We start from the raw sequence: 21251 nt of genomic DNA on the forward strand, positions 1-21251 counted from the left end.
GGATGAGATTAGCAACACATCAAAAATTCTGGAAATTGAGGTAGAGGAGCATAAAAGCATATTTGGCAATATCAAAATGTTTTGTGAATTTTAAGTTTTGCCAAATTGTTTTGACCAAAAAGCTAGAAATTTTCAGAAAACATCCAAATACTTTGGCATATTTGAAATGAAACATTTTTAGTTCAAAACAAATTGTTTTACAAATTGCCTTCAGTTTTATTTAACAATTTAAAAATATTTGAAAAAATGCTTGAAATCAAAATGAAATGTTTTGTTTTGAAATTTGTTCAATCTGAAATAATTCATCAAAAAGTAAAAAAAAATCAATTTGACCCAAAACACTTTTTTCAAATTTTTAGAATGGCCAATAAATTTAAAAAAAAAAAAAAAAAAATCAGTTATTTGCACAGCTCTAACTTAGATAGGGTTACCATTCGTCCGGATTTACCCGGACATGTCCTCCTTTTTGTGTTAAAAATAGCGTCCGGGGGGGGAATTTGTAAATCACTAAAAATGTCCGGGATTTCCCCCCATGCAGAGCGAGGCGCGGCTGGGAGGGCTGCAGGAAAGTCAGCCGCTCGCATGGGGCTCTGGCAGCCAGAGCCCTTCCCCCTGCAGCTTGCCGGGCTGGACTCCGGAGCAGCTGTAGAGCTCCTCCTCCCCCCCCCCCGCATTCTGAGCCGGCCGTCCTGCCTGCCGGGCCGTTTGCATCGGGCCTCGGCAGCTCCGTGCAGGGGCAGGGACCGGGTTGTGTGTTGCGCTGGGGAGCGCAGCCACGTGTCCGGCTCCACACAGAGCCCAACACCATGTTCTGAGCGGCAGGGTAAAGGGGCCAGGGGGCAGGAGAAGGGGCAGGGAGATTTTGGAGGGGGCAGTCAAGAGACGGGGGGGGGGGGTCGGGAGTTCGGGAGGGGGGCTTTTTTGGGGGGGTGGAGAAGGTTTTGGGCAGTCAGGGTACAGGTAGGGGTAGGGTCCTGGGGGGCAGTTTGGGGGGGGTCTTAGGAGGGGGCAGTTAGGGGACAAGGAACAGGGAGGCTTAGGTAGGGGGTGGGGTTCTGGAGGGCAGTTAGGAGCAGGGGTCCCAGGAGGGGGCAGTCAGGGTACAAGGAGCGGGGGGGGTGTTTGGGAGTTCGGGGGGGGGCTGTCAGGGGGCAGGGGTGGGGAGAGGGATCGGAGCAGTCAGGGGACAGGGAGCAGAGGGGTTTAAATGGGTCGGGAGTTCTGGGGTGGGGGGCTGTCAGGAGGAGGGGAGTGGTTGGATGGGGCGTGGGAGTCCCAGGGGTCTGTCTGGGGGTGGGGGTGTGGATAAGGGTTGGGGCAATCAGGGTACAGGTAGGGGGTAGGGTCCTAGGGGGCCAGTTAGGTTGGGGGGAGGGTCTCAGGAGGGGGCAGTCAGGGGACAAGAGGCAGGGAGGCTTAGGTAGGGGGTGGAGTCCTGGGGGGCAGTTAGGGGCAGGGGTCCCAGGAGGGGGCAGTCAGGGGACAAGGAATGGGGGGAGGGTTGGGGGTTCTGAGGGGGGCAGGAAGTGGGAGGGGCAGGGGCGGGGCTAGGGCAGGACGGGGGCGGGGCTCCTCCCGTCCTCTTTTTTGCTTGCTGAAATATGGTAACCCTAACTTAGACCATTTTGCATTTACATTATCTAAGACTGATACTACTCACAAGCGTATAAAGAAATCTAGATAGTCAAGCCATGCATATGGAAAGCTGAAAGTATGAAAATCATATCCAACCCAGAGAAGAAGGGTAGAGCACAAGAAAACAGAAGATGACTCCAAGTTGAGGCAGCCATAAAAGCATTCCAAGAGATAATAGCTCCCTCCCCCTCACACACACCAAGGGGCAAACTGGTATTGCTATGAAGAGGGACAATAGGTGAGGAGACAGAAAACATTATTTGCTTCAAGTGGTGCTTACTCTCCCTCTTCAGAGCTGAAAGATTCTGTTCTTACTTCATATTAGAAGCTACAGTAAATTTACAGGATTCAGCACATTACACGCTCAGGAAGTAAGACGACAGAGCAAAGTGGGTAGAGCTTATGTTTACATTGGGAAGTGCGATAGTGGTCTTCCCTCCTCTTTCCAGGTAGGTAGAATCATAGCAAAACAATGCTGCTTTTATTCTAGAAGGCAGAAGAGGACTGATATTCTAGCTTTAAATTACTCTTAGCAGTATTACTGAGTTTAACTCAAATCCAATTCCATAATCCTCCAGAAGTTTCACTGTACCTTCCTATATAATACGAAGCCTCAGTCGACATTCTGCCTAAAGGTAGGTGTCATGTCAGGTATGGAATATAGGCAACATACTCTAGGGTTGTCCGACAGTTTGTACCATTCAGGAACGTGCTTTTAACAGTCTCTTGTCTTGGACCCATAATCCATAGTTCTATCTGATGATGTGACTATTTGCAAATATAAAAAGAAATAAATAGCCAGAAATAGAATTTCCATGTTTCCAAACAGAGATGGATGCAAAAATATATTTGATCTTATACCAAGTGGAACTTGCAGCCTATTGTAAAAAGGTAGTCAACATTTAAATTTTAATTTAAAAATCTGGAAAATGGAACTATATTGTAGCAAATTTGATCTTGTAGCAAATTTTTTAAACATGTAACTACTCAAATTATAAAGCTAAAGACAGTTAAAAGTACCCAATTTTATTCAACTCATTATGTATTGCAAATTCCCAGAATTAGCTCTTTGAGAAAAGGTACATAATATATTTATCTTCTCCTCTCAAATGAAAATTTGATATTCCCCCCCTCAGAACTGTTTCAGTAGAAGCCGGAGTCTTGAGTAGCCCAGTTAGGTGCCTAAAAATATATAAAACAAAAAATTAAGGATCAGTAGGAAAAGAGGAAGCTGTTTGTTTACATGAGCCACTGAAAAGTTAACAGCATATACTATATTATTTGTAATAACTTTTTAAAATAACCTATTCATAAAGTTAGATGGTTGCTTCTGTAAATACCATCCACCAGGAATCAGTTTAATAATTAGTCGTCAAGTCATAATACATGGATAAATGAACTGCTTAAACGTTTATCAGCACCACAGTGTTTAATAGTGATTCACTTCTCCATACAATATTTTTAAAGTTAAAGTAAACCTGTTGTGACATTCTTGTTCTATTAACACAGTTACATTGCCAAAGATTTTTCCTTGGTTCAGAAAGGCAGGAAACGGAAAGTATTTCTGAACCGTCCTGAAGTGTCTCAAAGTAACAAATAATTTGACACTATTTACAAAATTGTGTTACTTGACCTTTTACACGATTTTCTACAGTATTAAACAAATCTACCTTAGTTTGTCAGAATGGTCCCTTCAGTATATTTTCAGCCTTAGTGACAAATGCCAATTAAAATTTTAATATTTTGTATTTTTTTAGCTTTAGTAGGAATTTTGGAAAAATCTGTTTATCTATGGGTTTTCTCCAGAACATAACCATATCATGTAAGAATGTCCCAAGTAAATTAAAATCAATATAGCACGATCCCTGGTGGACCTCGAGTCTTCTGCTTTTCTCTCTTCCTTCAACATAAGAGGCTTGGGAGCATAGACACTGGCTTCCTCCTTTCCCCGGGGGTGCTCAAGGAAGTTTTTGTAAAGTGTAGGGGACAATTTCCTGGTGCAAGTGCTGGAGGAACCAACTAGGGGCAGAGCTCTTCTTGACCTGTTGCTCACAAACTGGGAAGAATTAGTAGGGGAAGCAAAAGTGGATGGGAACCTGGGAGGCAGTGACCATGAGATGGTCAAGTTCAGGATTCTGACACCAGGAAGAAAGGAGAGCAGCAGAATATGGACCCTGGACTTCAGAAAAGCAGACTGTGACTCCCTCAGGAAACTGATGGAAAGGATCCCCTGGGAGAATAACATGAGGGGGAAAGGAGTCCAGGAGAGCTGTCTGTATTTTAAAGAATCCTTATTGAGGTTGCAGGAACAAACCATCCTGATGTTTAGAAAGAATAGTAAATATGGCAGGCGACCAGCTTGGCTTAACAGTTAAATCCTTGCTGATCTTAAAAACAAAAAAAGAAGCTTACAAGAAGTGGAAGACTGGACAAATGAGCAGGGAGAAGTATAAAAATATTGCTTAGGCATGCAGGAGTGAAATCAGGAAGGTCAAATCACATTTGGAGTTGCAGCTAGCAAGATATGTTAAGAGTAACAAGAAGGGTTTCTTCAAGTATGTTAGCAACAAGAAGAAAGTCAAGGAAAGTGTGGGCCCCTTACTGAATGAGGGAGGCAACCTAGTGACAGAGGATGTGGAAAAAGCTAATGAACTCAACGCTTTTTTTGCCTCTGTCTTCACGAACAAAGTCAGCTCCCATACTGCTGCACTGGGCAGCACAGCATGGGGAGGAGGTGACCAGCCCTCTGTGGAGAAAGAAGTGGTTCAGGACTATTTAGAAGAGCTGGACAAGCATAAGTCCATGGGACTGGATGTGCTGCATTTGACAGTGCTAAAGGAGTTGGCGTATGTGATTGCAGTATTTCTGAAAACTCCTGGCGATTGGGGGAGGTCCCGGATGACTGGAAAAAGGCTAATGTAGTGCATCTTTAAAAAAGGGAAGGAGGAGGATCTGGGGAACTACAGGCCATTCAGCCTCACCTCAGTCCCTGGAAAAATCATGGAGCAGGTCCTCAAGGAATCAATTCTGAAGCACTTAGAGGAGAGGAAAGTGATCAGGAACAGTCAGCATGGATTCATCAAGGGCAAGTCATGCCTGACTAACCAAATTGCCTTCTATGACAAGATAACTGGCTCTGTGGATGAGGGGAAAGCAGTGGACGTGTTATTCCTGGACTTTAGCAAAGCTTTTGATACAGTCTCCCACAGTAATTTTGCCGGCAAGTTAAAGAAGTATGGGCTGGATAAATGGACTATAAGGTGGACAGAAAGCTGGCTAGATCGCCGGGTTCAACGGGTAGTGATCAATGGCTCCATGTCTAGTTGGCAGCCAGTATCAAGTGGAGTGCCCCAAGGGTTGGTCCTGGGGCCGGTTTTGTTCAATATCTTCATTAATGATCTAGAGGATGGTGTGGAGTGCACCCTCAGAAAGTTTGCAGAAGACACTAAACTGGGAGGAGTGGTAGATACGCTCGAGGGTAGAGATAGGATACAGAGGGATCTAGACAAATCAGAGGATTGGGCCAAAAGAAATCTGATGAGGTTCAAAAAGGACAAGTGCAAAGTCCTGCACTTAGGACGGAAGAATCCCATGCACTGCTACAGACTAGGGACCGAATGGCTAGGCAGTAGTTCTGCAGAAAAAGACCTAGGGGTTACAGTGGATGAGAAGCTGGATATAAGTCAACAGTGTGCCCTTGTTGCCAAGAAGGCTAATGGCATTTTGGGCTGTATAAGTAGGGGCATTGCCAGCAGATCGAGGGACATGATCATTGCCCTATATTCGACATTGGTGAGGCCTTATCTGGAGTACTGTGTCCAGTTTTGGGCCCCACACTACAAGAAGGATGTGGAAAAATTGGAAAGAGTCCAGCGGAGGGCAATAAAAATGATTAGGGGGACACATGACTTATGAGGAGAGTCTGAGGAACTGGGATTATTTAGTCTGCAGAAGAGAAGAATGAGGGGAGAGATTTGATAGCTGCGTTCAACTACCTGAAAGGGGGTTTCCAAAGACGATGGATCTAGACTGTTCTCAGTGGTACCAGATGACAGAACAAGGAGTAATGGTCTCAAGTTGCAGTGGGGGGGGGCGGCGTTTAGGTTAGATATTAGAAAAACTTTTTCACTAGGAGGGTGGTGAGGCACTGGAATGGGTTACCTAGGGAGGTGGTGCAATCTCCTTCCTAAGAGGTTTTTAAGGTCAGGCTTGACAAAGCCCTGGCTGGGGCGATTTAGTTGGGGATTGGTCCTGCTTTGAGCAGAACGTTGGACTAGATGACCTGCTGAGGTCCCTTCCAACCCTGATATTCTATGATTCTAACCCCCACTCAGCCCCAGGCCCCACCCCTACACCACCCCTTCCCCAAGGCCCCACACCCACCAGTTGACTGCAGTGGGTGGGAGGCGCTGGGAGGGAGAGGGAGGAGTTGATCGGCGGGGCCACTGGCAGGTGGTGGTGGTGGTGGTGGGGGGAATGGGAAGAAAGCTGGCTGCCAGTGGATGTTAGGCACCCGGTAATTTTTTTCTGTGGGCTGGCGCACCTATGGAGGCGGTGCCTATGCTTGGGAGGTCAAGAGAGTGTCAAGATAGTTAAGCCCATCAATAAAACCTCTAGTCCTTAATTAAACTGATTCAGACTGAGTCCTAGAATTTTACACAACCATTCAATTTCCATGTTTTAACATCAGTCTCATTTTTTCTTCAGGTGCATGGTTGCCCACAGATTAAGGGAGGTTTGTATTCCAACCATATCAATTTAGGGTATGTCTACACAGTGCAGTCTGACACCTGTGGCTGGCCCGCAACAGCTGACTTGACCCTCCCACCTTGCAAGGTCCTAGAGCACGGGCTCCAACCAGAGCCTGGACTTCTATATTGCAAATAAGCAGACCTCTAGCCTGAGCCCGAGTCAGCTAGCATGGGCCAGCCGTGAGTTTTTAATTGTAGTGTAGATATACCTTGACTGACTAAAGTGTCCACCAAGCAAAAGCAGGAGTTACTAAAGAACTGGCACCTCCAGTATGGTAGCAAATAATATCACACAACCAGGATGACATTGCTAACTCAGTGTATAAATATATTTAGGTTAGCATAAATCCACCCTTTTTCATGTGAGATAGATGCTTCTGTAATGCCACATCAGGAATCAATTCATGGGGAATAGGCAATTCATTAAAGTACAAGAGGGCATTGTTAAATGAGGACGAGAACCAAAACAGAGAATGGAAAGAGGGATATGGAACTATGTGAGGGGTGAAAGGAAGAGCTAGAAGAATAAAGTAGGGATATAAGATGAAAGAAAGCAGGAACTATTGCCCACTTGTAAACTCATGGCAACAAAATAAATTCTTTTCAATTTAATTCCAGTGCCACAGAGCAGTTAAAAATGTCCCTGAGGGAGTGAGAAGCAAAGATTATATAGTGTGCGTTTGTTTAGTAGCAATAACAAAAGTCTGTAGTCTTCTCTCCAAGTTAAATGAGGATATGGAAATACAGACACATGTAACTGGTACTTACCTCAGCCCTACTGCTCTGGTTCAATTTTTTCTCAGTGTTCATAGCTAGCATCTGACTCCGGAAAGACAGGCTTTTGGTCTTTTCTATCACTTGTTGGTAGGGTGAGACCGCATTGTTACCCATAACTACATGGCCCTAGAAATTAAATCGAAAAAAAACAGCTCATGAGGAATCATACTTTAATTTACCAAATATGCAAAAAACATTTAACCACTCAAAAGTGATAAGAAATGCCAAAATTAAGGTTGTACACAATTAACTCTGCCCCAACGCACACATGTTCAAGTGGAGAGTATTTCTCAGATCCAAAGCAGGTTTAATACAATTGTCTAAATCATTTTTTTTGTTCTTGTATACTTACACTAGAGAGTTGTACAATTCACTGCTTATGTAGGCCAAGTTCATCGCACACATCAGGTACTACTTACACCATTTCATTCTACCCACAAGCTCTTTTGTCCCACTCTCACCCATCCCCCTCTATTTCAGAGCTGCTGGCATGGCGGCAGATGTATGTGGGGGAGGGAGAAATGGAGAGAGTGCCCCTCCCATGGAGAGGAGCGTTTGCAAGGAGTCGCCAAAATAGAAGGGAATAAGGAGGTAGGCAGAAGAGCTCTGGGCCAGCTTTTCAAATCCTCAGCACCCATCATAATTGTGACCAGATTATCAAAAGACCTCAGCTCTCATTTAGGCACCCAAATAAGGGCCAGATTTTCAAAGTCACTCAGCATCCAGAAGCTTCTTAGTGGGATTGTGACATCAAAGGCAAATCAGCCAATCAGCCTGAGTTTAGTGGAAATCCGCTTTTCCTGTTTTTACCAAAAAATCAAAAGGGATTGATACCCATTGATATCAAATTCTGGAACTGATTAGATATGTTTTACACAAATTATCACACTACAACAGACAAACAGAGAAATGCCATTAAGTGCAGGACCTCATTTCACATGACCAACTATTTTAAAATTTCACTCATAGTCCAGTTAACTATAAAGGATTAAACAAGATTATATTCACAGTGGCTTGTATCCAAGATTACAAAAAAAAAAAATGTATGATTTACAACTGAGACTATGTAACCTTAACCATACCATGACAGACAGGCTTAACTCCTGCTCTCAAACTAGTATTAATGACCTTTATACCTGTTACAACAGCTATCTGTGCAGTGCCAAAATGGGGTAAAGGAAGAACACCACACTTCAGAATCAATAGAATAAAAAATATGTAAAGGTATATTAGTATTACAAATACTGCCAGCAACTACTATGAAAGAAAATTAGGATCAAACAAATCAAGCTGGACTCTTCTAACACAATGAAGTACAAAACTTACCAATTTTGAATCTAACTTGGCATCCAGTCTTGCATTTCGAATTAGATTGACAATCCATCGTTCAGCTTCTTCAGGGGTCATATTTAGTTTATCTGCCAGCATACTGATGAAAGGAAAAAAACAGACTGCTCTCAAAAGACAGAAATAATTATCACCTCTCATGTTACAGTGTAATACTTGTCATGTCAAGCACCATGGGTCACTTAACAGTGATCAGGTAAGCTGACAATTTCAGTAACAACAAGAAGTTGCAAATTAGCTAAAACATTTATCATGCGCTAAATTGTGTGTGTTTGGGAAGCATGTTTTCATTTGACTTTGAAATAATTTCATATACCACAGGTTTTGAAATAAGAGTGTAGTCGTAACTTTCTACCGTATGCACAAGCAATTACACAAAATCTAAGCAGGCGTATACTCAACCAGACGCAAGCACAGTGCTATGAATTAAACTATACTATTTTACATGTCTGTCTCTAGATAATTAATTTTCAGCATTCTGGCATGAAACTGAATTATCTAAGATTTTTATGTGCACACCAACTGGATCCAATTTATGAAATAGTGTGGAATATATTATTGTGTAGAACTAAGAAATGCTAGAACAGATTTTTTTTTTTTTTTAAACTTTTAGCCATGCATCTTCCTCTCAATGGCACAAAAGTTAGAGCAGATCAAAGGCTGAATTTGCACCAGCTGCCTATGGCCCCAAAGAGCCTTCTTAGCAGCTGGGGATTGCTATAGACTAGGGATGCTCTGACCACATCGTTATGCCAGTTGCAGGGGAAGGGGTAGTGTAGGAGCTACAGCAGGTCTATGGCATATAAGCAACCTGTTACCAGGTAAATCAGTTTTGTGGCAACTCCGTCCCATAGAATGATCCAAACACACCTGAGAAGATGGCTCACAGTATGCAAAACTAACCACCAAATTATAGCCACGTTCTTAATGAAGAGGACCTCTTCTTTAGGAGACAATCAACATATAGTAGCAAAGAGAGTGAACCTGAACAATTTGAAAATCTTGATTGGCTTGTGAGGTTTCTGATTGACAGCAATCAAATATTGCATATGACAGAGTGTGTGCAATGCAAAAATAATCTAAACAGTAAATTCAACAAAAATACAGAAATACCTACCACCAACCCTGCCTCCTCAAAGAAATAAAATAATGATTTTTAACTGATTAAGACACACGCAGGGCTAAGACTCCCTTGCTTTATGGTTCCCTCACTCATACCATTCAGGACACAGTCAACTGTACTCAGGAATAGAAATAAATACACAGGAAAAATGTATAGCAGACTGCCCCATACAACCAACTCAACACTTACTGACATGCTACGATTACTGCCATCACATTCACTGTAAGTTGAAAGCCCCTAAGTTTGACACTTTAGAAGCCAAGAATGATACATGCTGTAATAAATAATTTAATATACTATTTCAAATCTGATTTTACATTTCACACGCTTAGTCATCCATATGTCATTTCAAAAATGGAAAAGGTTCAATGTTGATGAACAGTTACAAAATTTTATTATATCATGACTATATATTCCAGAAACCAAAGGTATTAAATAAGATTAGGCGCCTAAGTAATCTCACCACAACATAAAACGGCAACTAACACTATAAAGAGACCATCTGAGCTGCTTTTCCTTTTCTTGAAGGCTGGCTGGATTTAAATACAGTTTAGATAATTGGTTCAGGGAAGTGTTTCACATTAACTCAATTAGCAATAAAGCACCACACAGCTGGCAGTTCACTTTGATGTGCTGTGTCATGACACTTGTTCCTGAACTTCAGAGGGTTTCTGATATAGATTTGTGACAATTACATCACCCTCTTGAGGATGATACACTTTATGCCCAGATTTCTTGCAATTTCTCATTCTTCAAGGAAAAACACAAGTGGGGATGTGTCTCATTTTATTTAATGGAACAGGCGCTGTTTTGACCAGCCATAATTCCTGCAGCTGGTGTTTCCTGTGGCTTTCCAATAAACTCCCTGCATTTCCTGCTGGAGCTTGACTCATTTTGAAGGCTTATAAATCTCATGCTTCTATCAGTTTCCAGACTTGGCTAATGTCTGGTGCTTTTACCTGACGCTTCTGACCTAAAAGCAAATGGTAGCAAAATTATAGAACAGGGCCCCTCCTGGTTGTTTTACCACTTCCTGTTGCAAGCAATTCATCTTTTAATTGCCAAAAGAGTAGTCAGTAACTTTTTATGCAAGACAGTTAATAGAACTCACACTAAACATATTAACTTAAGCACAAAAGAAAAAGACAAACATGATGATGGCATTCACTTTTGACATGTAGTGTTTACAAAACTTAAGAGGGTAAAATATGCAGTGTATTAAATAACTTACTTTGGGCCACAGTAAGATAATTCATTTTTATTTAAAAAAGTTTCTGCTGTGGAACAGATCATCAATTCACACTGACTAGGTATCTGCAATGCAGATTACCAAATATTTCAAGTTAGCAAATAACTTGAATAAAATGTCAAGGATAATGCATCTCAAAGAACTTTATTTTTGTAAGTACTTGGATGGATATACTGTAGCATAGTTTAAAAGTTAGTGACATTTAGCAATAAAACCTCACTATAGCTCATATTCTGCAGACTGGAAATAACTATTAAAAATGGCACCACCATTTTCACCACTTTTTAGCAAAGGTCTAATAGCAAACAATTAAAAAGATTGTACTGCATAAGGCCCTGATTCAGGAAAGCACTTAACTTTAAGCACATGCTGAAGTCTTTTCCTGAATCAAGATCTATATGACAAGCAAACTGTGTGTACTTATTGTAATACAAGTTTCCTTATAAGGTCTCTTCTAGTCTTGGAATTACTATTTCTTTTGGAATCTCAGTCACTGTCCTAATAGAGCAAGGAAACAACCACACTTCAGTGAAATCAGGATATTTGTGCATAAAAATAAAAAACAAAAACACACTTCAGACCTTATCTACTACAACTTGACACTGCTCTTTTAACAGATCAGTGCTCTTAACATGTGTGCTAGCTATCTTAGGTTTTTCTATAGCTCCCATATGCATAGTACTTAAACTATAATTTGCATTTTGCAATTCATAGAATAGATGGATTTTGCAAAAATACTGAAACAAAACCCTTTTTAAATTTGTCAATACCCAGCCCTACCCTGCTCTAAGTGCTGGTGTCAACAATAGTCAAACAAAGTGGTTTAAGTGGCACATAATATTGTATGTTTTCCAATTTTTAAACAGTACATGCCAAAAAGTAAAAAAATATTTTAAGACAAGCTCTGAGAGATTTTCCAGTATCTTAATGACACCTTAATATTTACATTCCTCAGGTAAGGTCCAGGCTTTTCAATGGAGTCTCCTGACTGATGATACATTCTGTCTGTAGCTGGCTTTACTCAGAGCAGGTGCTGTCTATCTACAGTAGGCCTACCTGCCAAAGGTCCAAAACAAGTTTTTTTTTTTTTTATACTTACATGCTCAATGTTGTTCTTGCACTACTTATTTGAGACATTTACAAAATATATCTGATGTTGTCTTTTTGTTGTTGAAATATATTTGAAGGTCACATTTAAAAATTAAAGGTCAAAACGATATGTTCTTTTGAAGCCTGCTGCTAAATGTAAAAAAATTAAGTTTTCTTTAAAACACTAGCTTCAAAGTGTGCTTCAATGAGGCACATGCAGAAAAAGTTTCATTTCAAAAATGAAATGTATCTGATTACAAATCAACATTTATATTTGATTTTCCATTAACTGCGGTATGATAATAGAAAATGCATCTGACTGCAGAATGGCTGCCAAAAACATCTAATTAGTCCAAATCATTTTTAAGCTTTATATCACATTGCACTTCTAACCTTGTCCAGAGGCATTTTACATTGAACATTTTCAAATGTGATGTAAATTTGTAGTGTTCTAGTTTACAACTTTGTAGGCATCTGGCTCAGCAGCCTCTAAGAGAAAACAATTTGCAAGCTGCTCCTAAATAAACGTCTCAAGAAACCATAGTAAGTTAAATTCAGTGTTCTTAAAACATGCATACAATTCAAGCAAACAAGAAGATTTGCTAACAAAACCATATGTTCAAACTGATTTTTTTATTTAATAATTTCTCAAGACAAAAGCACAGAATTCCTGCCCAGTGGGCACACCTCAGCAGCAGTTGCAAATGCTCATTGTAAAAGGAGTGATCATGGTGAAAGACTAAGCATATTTTTAAACGTAAACTTGAAAATTAAGATTAGCAAAAGAGGTCGGTTTTATGGCTTTCCTGAATGCATGGCTAGAGCCAATAATTCTATGGTAACTGCAGAGAATAAAGGTGAAATGAAACTAAACTGACAACAATACACCTTGCTCAATAAAAGTGCCCAGAGATTCAAAGGGGGTATTTTTCTTGATGTGATCAATTGAATTAATTCACAATCATACCGCCATCCCTGCTCTAATAAAGAGCAGAACTGAAACAAAGGTGGGTTCTAGGTTATTGTTTTTAAAAGTGCCCACAGTTGCAAGTGCTAATAAAGTTATTATAGTAAGTAACCTAATACTTAGGAAACATAAATTTATATTTTCTGTATCTTTTGTATTTCAAACAAAAACTAACTTGTGCATCTCTCTAGCTAAAACAGCTTCAAGACGCAAGTCTTCAGATCATTTTGGCTAATTTAAGCATCTTACAACCTCACCTCCATTTGTTCATTTTACACTGAAGGCTTTCCCTCTATTTAAACAGTTTACAGAATTCCAGATATAGAATGAAGGATTCAAGATATTTAAAATACACAGATCAATTGAAACAGGTTTCTTTTGCAGGAAGTTTATAGTGGGGGGTGGGGCCTGGAGAGAAAATGGGGGACTAAATCACTAGTATTCAGCTCCTCTACTAAATAAAAACAGACGTTTTAAATTAACCCACTCACATTCTGAATTAATTTAATCCATTGTTCACCATTAGGCACAATGATTGCAGAATGATTTAGGAAGTAAAATTTAAGATACAACTAACAAAGTAATTGCATCCTTTGGAAATGTCAGCTGCCCAACAGATGTAAATAATAGTTAATTTTTTAAGCAAGGCATCTATTTGTGTTTAACATATGGAAAAACAGATTTCCCATTAATTGTTTTCAAATTTGTTCTGTATAATTAAGCCATTCTATCAATCAATGTGGTGCGGGTAAGTAGTTCTCAGGTCCAGGAACAGCACTGGGATTTCACTTGGAGTCATCATCCTTGGACTATAAAGTGGTCAGCCTTTCAATAAAAAAAACCTTTAGCTGACCAATCCACGGAACTACAGAGTCTGCCATACATGAAACACATATTTCTGTAAGAAGCCCACAACCAGTTTTGTTATGCTGTATGCAGAGATGAGATTTGGGCTTCAAAGTGGGAGTAGGACTAACAAATGATTACCTACCGAACAAAGCAGTGAGGTGTATGAAGAGGTGACTACCTGGGTTAACACGTGACAAGGAAATCCATGTCCAAACTCCAAAATAAAAAACTGAGTAGACTCAATTAGTCCATCTCCCCCAGCCAATAAAGGCTGCCTGGCACCGTAACAAAAATGATCCTCTCTAGTTGAATTCTGAAAGTTTCTCACCCTTAAGACAGCAACATGCTGGTCTTCAAGTATAAAAACATGTATATATATGTATTACAGATATACATCACAACCAATATAAAAAACTTAAAACTCATCTACTCACATCAAGCAGAGTCAACCATGTGTTTGTTAACTACAAGCTCAGTTTTGGTAGTGTTCTACTCAATATAGGTTTTTATATAATGCTCATCATAGTATTTGAGCAACTTCCAATAGTGCATTAACAATGTGACTACATGTCACGTTTGTTCTCTCATCCCCTTCTTGAGGGGGAGAAGTATGTGCAGTGGAGCATCATGTTTTGCTAGATATTTAGGAGATTTGTTTTTAAATACATCTATTGCTGTGTATTTGTTAGAGAAGACATGGTCAAAGAAATGTGTCTTGCACTTGGAGTGGAAAGTGGTTAGGTTTGTGATGGTCCCCAGTTTTCGGGTGAGTTAATTTTACAGTCTCAAAGCAGCCCAAGAAAGTTCTGTCTCCTGCAAAGACGAGCTTCACCCTTTTGGAGCGCTCCATTGTGCTACAGAAACCTTCAACCATGGTTTTCATCCCAGAGTTTATGGCGATCTTTTGGATATCCTGGGCCTGAGCCATGAGGCGCTTTTAAGACCTTGAACTTGATTTGAAAGTCTATGGGAAGCAGGCATAGAGAGGATAGGACATGTCTGATAAGCTTGCAGTAGCCTGTGTTGCTAAGGAAACAATTGCAGCGTTCTGTACTAACTGGAATTTCCTAAATGCTGAAGACTTTGTGCCCAGGAAATCCAGCCAAGACATGACATAGGCATGAATGATTAAAGACAGGTCTGCCAGGATGGGAAGGAGTCTCTTGGTCAATTGAGGACGATAGAAAGAATTACTCGTGGATGCTGCCATGTAAGAGCTTAGTGTCAGCAAGAAATCCAAGAGCACATCTGAACTACAAACCAAACTGACTAGTTGTGTATGTGTACCTTTAACCAAAGGAGACTGCATTGTGGCTGCAAACTGCTCAAATGCTTTCTTCTGCCCACCATAACCTCTGTCTTGCCTGGATTCAGCTTCAACCAGCTGTTCTTCACAAATGAGCTGATCTTGTCCAAGCACTGATCCATCTTGATAGTAGTGGCATGGTCATATGTAGGCTTGGAAGGATTAGATTTTTATCAATACATGTCAGGAAACTTCAATTTCATTGCCATACACAAACCAATGAAAAAAATATTTCCATCCATAATTGAAATTTAGACAGGGAAAGAAAGAAAAGTGCTGCTTGAGAACTTACTAGTTTGATTTAAGGATGTTTACACTTTGTATATTTTGATATGTGATGCTGACGATTATTGCTTTATTGTTATAAAGTTTTAACTTTTTGAATCTCAAGGTCTACAATCATTAAATAATTATGGTCTGATCCCTCCCATAATTTTGTGCAACTGTGAAAATTTGAATCAACAAAAATTTAAAAAAATGCTTAAAACAAACCTTGATATTATCCATCTAAATTATAAAAAAATCCAATTCTGCCAAGTCCAGTCATATGTGGAGAAGGATAGGTAAAGCTGTGTCTCAGCTGTATGTTGTGGCACTTGAGTCTATGTCATCTGCCGAGTTCATCTAGTGGCTACATGTAGATACTGAAAAAGACTGGAGAGAAAATTGACCCTTGAAAGGTCCAGAGGTAGAGGTGCAATTTCCAGTCACTAGCCATTGGGTACGCCTTCCAGCACTTAAAACATTTTAGCACACTTCCCTGGACCCCTGCCACCTCTCAGGTGAGAAAACAATATCTCATGATCAGTGTCAAATGCTGCAGAAGGTCCAGGAGTATGAGAATAGATGTTTGCCCTCTATCTGCTGATAAGAGGAGATCATCCATCAGTGCCCCTAAAACAGTTTCAGTTCCATGTCTTGGCCAGAATTCAGATTGTATCAGGTCTAAACTGATCATGAGATATTGTTGCATCTGAAGAAGTGAGGTTTTTACCCATGAAAGCTTATGCCCAAATAAATCTGTTCGTCTTTAAGGTGCCACCAGACTCCTTGTTGTTTTTGTAGATACAGACTAACACAGCTACCCCCTGATACTTGACACCATGCAAGGCACTAAATTTAGCCGTATGGAATGGAAATCCATCAATCTCAACAAAAAACTTGCAGATACAGACAGACATCATCTTCCTCTCCAAATGCAAACAGATGGACATCATACCAAACGGACTGAAGGTAAAAAATCCATTGCAATCAACATACTACACTGACTATGATGAGAGACTGTGCCACACACACTCAAAGAAACTGAGGAACCACCTGATCAGCATCCTGTACAGCAGACAGGAAAAGATCAAGAATGAGCTCTCAGAACTGGAAACTCTCATACAATACCAACCTTCCACACAAACTTCCATGAGGCTGGACTTTACAAAAAGGAGACAAGCCATTTACAATGCACACTTCACTTCTCTACAGAGGAAAAAGGACAGTAAGCTATCTAAATTCCTACCTGCCACAGGGGGCTACAACAGTGGTACCCTCAACTCATCTAACAACATTGTCAATCTTTCCAACCACACACACAGCCCAGCAGAAGAGTCTGTCCTATCTCGGGGACTCTCTTTCTGTCCCACCATCCCCACGAACACGATACAGTTCTGTGGTGATCTGGAAACCTACTTTCGTCGTCTCCGACTCAAGGAATATTTTCAACGCACCACTGAACAGTTCACTGACCCACAGGAACCCTCCTACCAACACTACAAGAAGAAGAACTCTGCGTGGACTCCACCTGACGGTCGAAATGACAGACTGGACCTCTACATAGAGTGCTTCTGCAGACGTGCACAGGCTGAAATTGTGGACAAACAACATCACTTGTCCCATAACTTCAGCGTACAGAACGCAATGCCATCCACAGCCTCAGAAACAACTCTGACATTATCATCAAAGGGGCTGACAAAGGAGGTGCTGTAGTCATAATGAACAGGTCGGATTATGAACAGGAGGCTGCCAGGCAACTCTCCAAGACCACATTCTACAGGCCACTATCTTCTGATCCCACTGAGGAATACCTAAAGGAACTACGCCATCTGCTCAAGAAATTCCCAGCTACAGTATGGGAACAAATCTACATGGACACCCCCCCAGAACCTCGACCAGGGGTATTCTATCTGCTACCCAAGATCCATAAACCAGGAAACCCTGGACGCCCCATCATCTCAGGCATTGGCACTCTTACAGCAGGATTATCTGGCTATTTGGACTCTCTCCTCAGACCCTACGCTACCAGCACTCCCAGCTATCTTCGAGACACCACCGACTTCCTGAGGAAACTACAATGCATTGGTGTTCTTCCTGAAAACACCATCCTGGCCACCATGGATGTAGAAGCACTTTACACCAATATTCCACATGAGGATGGACTACAAGCTGTCAGGAACAGTATCCCTGATGAGGCCACAGCATGCCTGGTGGCTGAGCTTTGTGACTTTGTCCTCACCCACAACCACTTCAGATTTGGGGACAACTTATACCTTTAAGTCAGTGGCACTGGTATGGGTACCCACATGGCCCCACAGTATGCCAACATTTTTATGGCTGACTTAGAACAACGCTTCCTCAGCTCTCGTCCCCTAGTGCCCCTCCTTTACTTGCACTACATTGATGACATCATCATATGGACCCACGGAAAGGAGGCCCTTGAAGAATTCCACCTGGACTTCAACAATTTCCACCCCACCATCAACCTCAGCCTGGACCAGTCCACACAAGAGATACACTTCCTGGACACTATAGTGCAAATAAGGGATGGTCACATAAACACCACCTTATACCGGAAACCTACTGACCGCTATACGTACCTACATGCCTCCAGCTTCCATCCAAGACACATCACACGATCTATTGTCTACAGCCAAGCCCTAAGATACAACCGAATTTGCTCCAACCCCTCAGACAGAGACAAACACCTACAAGATCTTTATCAAGCATTCGTAAAACTACAATACCCACCTGGGGAAGTGAGGAAACAGATTGACAGAGCAAGACGGATACCCAGAAATCACCTACTACAGGACAGGCCCAACAAGGACAATAACAGAACACCACTGGCCATCACATACAGCCCCCAGCTAAAACCTCTCCAGCGCATTATCCACAATCTACAACCTATCCTGGAAAGTGATCCCTCACTCTCACAGACCTTGGGAGGCAGGCCAGTCCTCGCTTACAGACAACCCCCCAACCTGAAGCAAATACTCACCAGCAACTACACACCACAAACACCAATCCAGGAACCAATCCCTGTAGCAAACCTCATTGCCTACTCTGTCCCCATATCTACTCTGGCGACACCATCAAGGGCTCATTCACCTGCACATCCACTAATGTTATATATGCCATCATGTGCCAGCAATGCCCCTCTGCCAAGTACATTGGCCAAACCAGACAGTCCCTCTGCAAAAGAATAAATGGACACAAATTGGACATTAGAAATAGTAACATACATAAGCCAGTAAGTGAACACTTCAATCTCCCTGGTCATTCTATTACAGATTTAAAAGTCACTATCATTGAACAAAAAAACTTCAGAAACAGACTTCAAAGAGAAACAGCAGAACTAAAATTCATTTGCAAATTTAACACCATTAATCTGGGCTTAAATAGGGACTGGGAGTGGCTGGCTCATTACAGAAGCAGCTTTTCCTCTCCTGGAATTGACACCTCCTCATCTATTATTGGCAATCCACCCTGATTGAATTGGCCCTGTTAACACTGGTTCTCCACTTGCGAAGTAACTCCCTGCTCTCCATCTGTCAGTATATAATGCCTGCATCTGTAACTTTCACTCTATGCATCTGAAGAAGTGAGGTTTTTACCCCCGAAAGCTTATGCCCAAATAAATCTGTTAGTCCTTAAGGTGCCACCAGACTCCTTGTTGGTTTTGTAGATAGACTAAGACGGCTACCCCCGATACAGGTCTAAACTGTTATCTTCAATCAGTTGAGCTTGTAGTTAAGACTGGCTATCTTTTCAATAAGCTTGCTCACGTTTGACACTGGGCAGTAATTGGCTAGGATGAACGTATTCAGAGTGGGTTTCTTCAGTGTTGGTTGGACTATTGTGTGTTTGAAGGAGAAAGGGAAGATTCCTTAACTCACTGATGCAATGGGTATTTTGGTCAGGAGTGGCACCAGAGTGGCACTACACTTTACAGAAGACATTTCTTTTGCTTTTCCAAATAAAAAAGTGGCATATGAAGAATGAACACTTTAAAATGTGAATATATAAGAGAACATAAAGGCTAGATTAAATATGACCAGCATATATCATAAAACATAAGAACATAGCCTAAGAATGGCCATACTGGGTCAGACCCAAGGTCCATCCAGCTCAGTATCCTGTCTACCTACACTGGCTAATGTTCATTCACTCTGGGGCACCTGGCATAACAGGATCTCTCTCCTGCCATCCATCTCCACCCTCTGACAAACAAAGACTAGGGACACCATTCCTTACCGGTCCTGGCTAATAGCCATTAATGGACTTAACCTCCATGATTTTATCTAGTTCTTTTTTAAACCCTGTTATAGCCCTAGCCTTCACAACCTCCTCAGAAAAGGAGTTCCACATGTTGACTGTGCGCTGTGTGAAGAAGAACTTCCTTTTGTTTTAAACCTGCTGCCCATTAGTTCCATTTGGTGGCCCCTCGTTCTTATATCATGGGAACAAGTAAATAACTCTTCCTTATTCACTTTCTCCACGCCACTCATGATTTTATATACCTCTATCATATTCCCCCTTAGTCTCCTCTTTTCCAAGCTGAAAAGTCCTGGCCTCTTTAATCTCTCCTCATATGGGACCTGTTCCAAACCCCTAATCATTTTAATTGCCCTTCTCTGAACCTTTTCTAATGCCAGTATATCTTTTTTGAGATGAGACCACATCTGTAGGCAGTATTCAAAATGTGGGTGTACTATGGATTTATATAAGGGCAATAAGATATTCTCCATCTTATTCTCTCTCTCTCTTTTTTAATTATTCCTAACATCCTGTTTGCTTTTTTGACTGCCACTGCACACTGCGTGGACATCTTCAGAGAACTACCCACGATGACTCCAAGATCTCTTTCCTGATTAGTTGAAGCTAAATTAGCCCCCATCATACTGTATGTATAGTTGGGGTTATTTTTTCCAATGTGCATTACTTTACATTTATCCACATGAAATTTCATTTGCCATTTTGTTGCCCAATCACTTAGTTTTGTGAGATCTTTTTGAAGTTCTTCACAGTCTGCTTTGGTCTCAACTATCTTGAGCAGGTTAGTATCATTTGCAAACTTTGCCACCTCACTGTTTACCCCTTTCTCCAGATCATTTATGAATAAGCTGAATAGAATTGGTGCTAGGACTGACCCTTGGGGAACACCACTAGTTACCCCTCTCCACTCTGAAAACTTACCATTTATTCCTACCCTTTGTTCCTTGTCTTTTAACCAGTTCTCAATCCATGAAAGGAACTTCCCTCTTATCCCATGACAACTTAATTTACATAAGAGCCTTTGGTGAGGGACTTTGTCAAAGGCTTTCTGGAAATCTAAGTATACTATGTCCACTGGATCCCCCTTGTCCACATGTTTGTTGACCCCTTCAAAGAACTCTAATAGATTAGTAAGACATGATTTCCCTTTACAGAAACCATGTTGACTTTTGCCCAACAATTTATGTTCTTCTATGTGTCTGACAATTTTATTCTTTACTATTGTTTCAACTAATTTGCCCGGTACTGACATTAGACTTACCGGTCTGTAATTGCCAGGATCACCTCTAGAGCCCTTTTTAAATATTGGTGTTACATTAGCTATCTTCCAGTCACTGGGTACAGAAGCTGATTTAAAGGACAGGTTACAAATCAAAGTTAATAGTTCCTCAATTTCACATTTGAGTTCTTTCAGAACTCTGGGTGAATGCCATCTGGTCCCAGTGACTTGTTACTGTTACATTTATCAATTAATTCCAAAACTTCCTCCAGTGACATTTCAATCTGTGACAATTCCTCAGATCTGTCACCTACAAAGGACGGCTCAGGTTTAGGAATCTCCCTAACATCCTCAGCCATGAAGACTGAAGCAAAGAATTCATTTAGTTTATTCACAA

General features: G+C 41.2%; 1 protein-coding gene across 1 annotated transcript in view; it reads right to left on the bottom strand.

Annotated features, from left to right (window-relative positions):
* Positions 1-2640: 2640 nt before the first annotated feature.
* The window catches only part of EIF3E (eukaryotic translation initiation factor 3 subunit E), a 65234-nt gene continuing 46623 nt past the window's right edge, over positions 2641-21251 (bottom strand). The window contains exons 11-13 of the mRNA XM_065586023.1: positions 8490-8592; positions 7155-7289; positions 2641-2817 (exon numbers count right to left, since the gene is read on the bottom strand). Of these exons, the coding sequence (XP_065442095.1) occupies positions 2779-2817; positions 7155-7289; positions 8490-8592 (277 nt within the window). The 3' untranslated portion in view covers positions 2641-2778. The remainder of the gene's footprint in view (positions 2818-7154; positions 7290-8489; positions 8593-21251) is intronic.

This window comes from Chrysemys picta, chromosome 2 (genome assembly GCF_011386835.1).
Source record: "Chrysemys picta bellii isolate R12L10 chromosome 2, ASM1138683v2, whole genome shotgun sequence".
Classification (NCBI taxonomy): domain Eukaryota; kingdom Metazoa; phylum Chordata; order Testudines; family Emydidae; genus Chrysemys; species Chrysemys picta.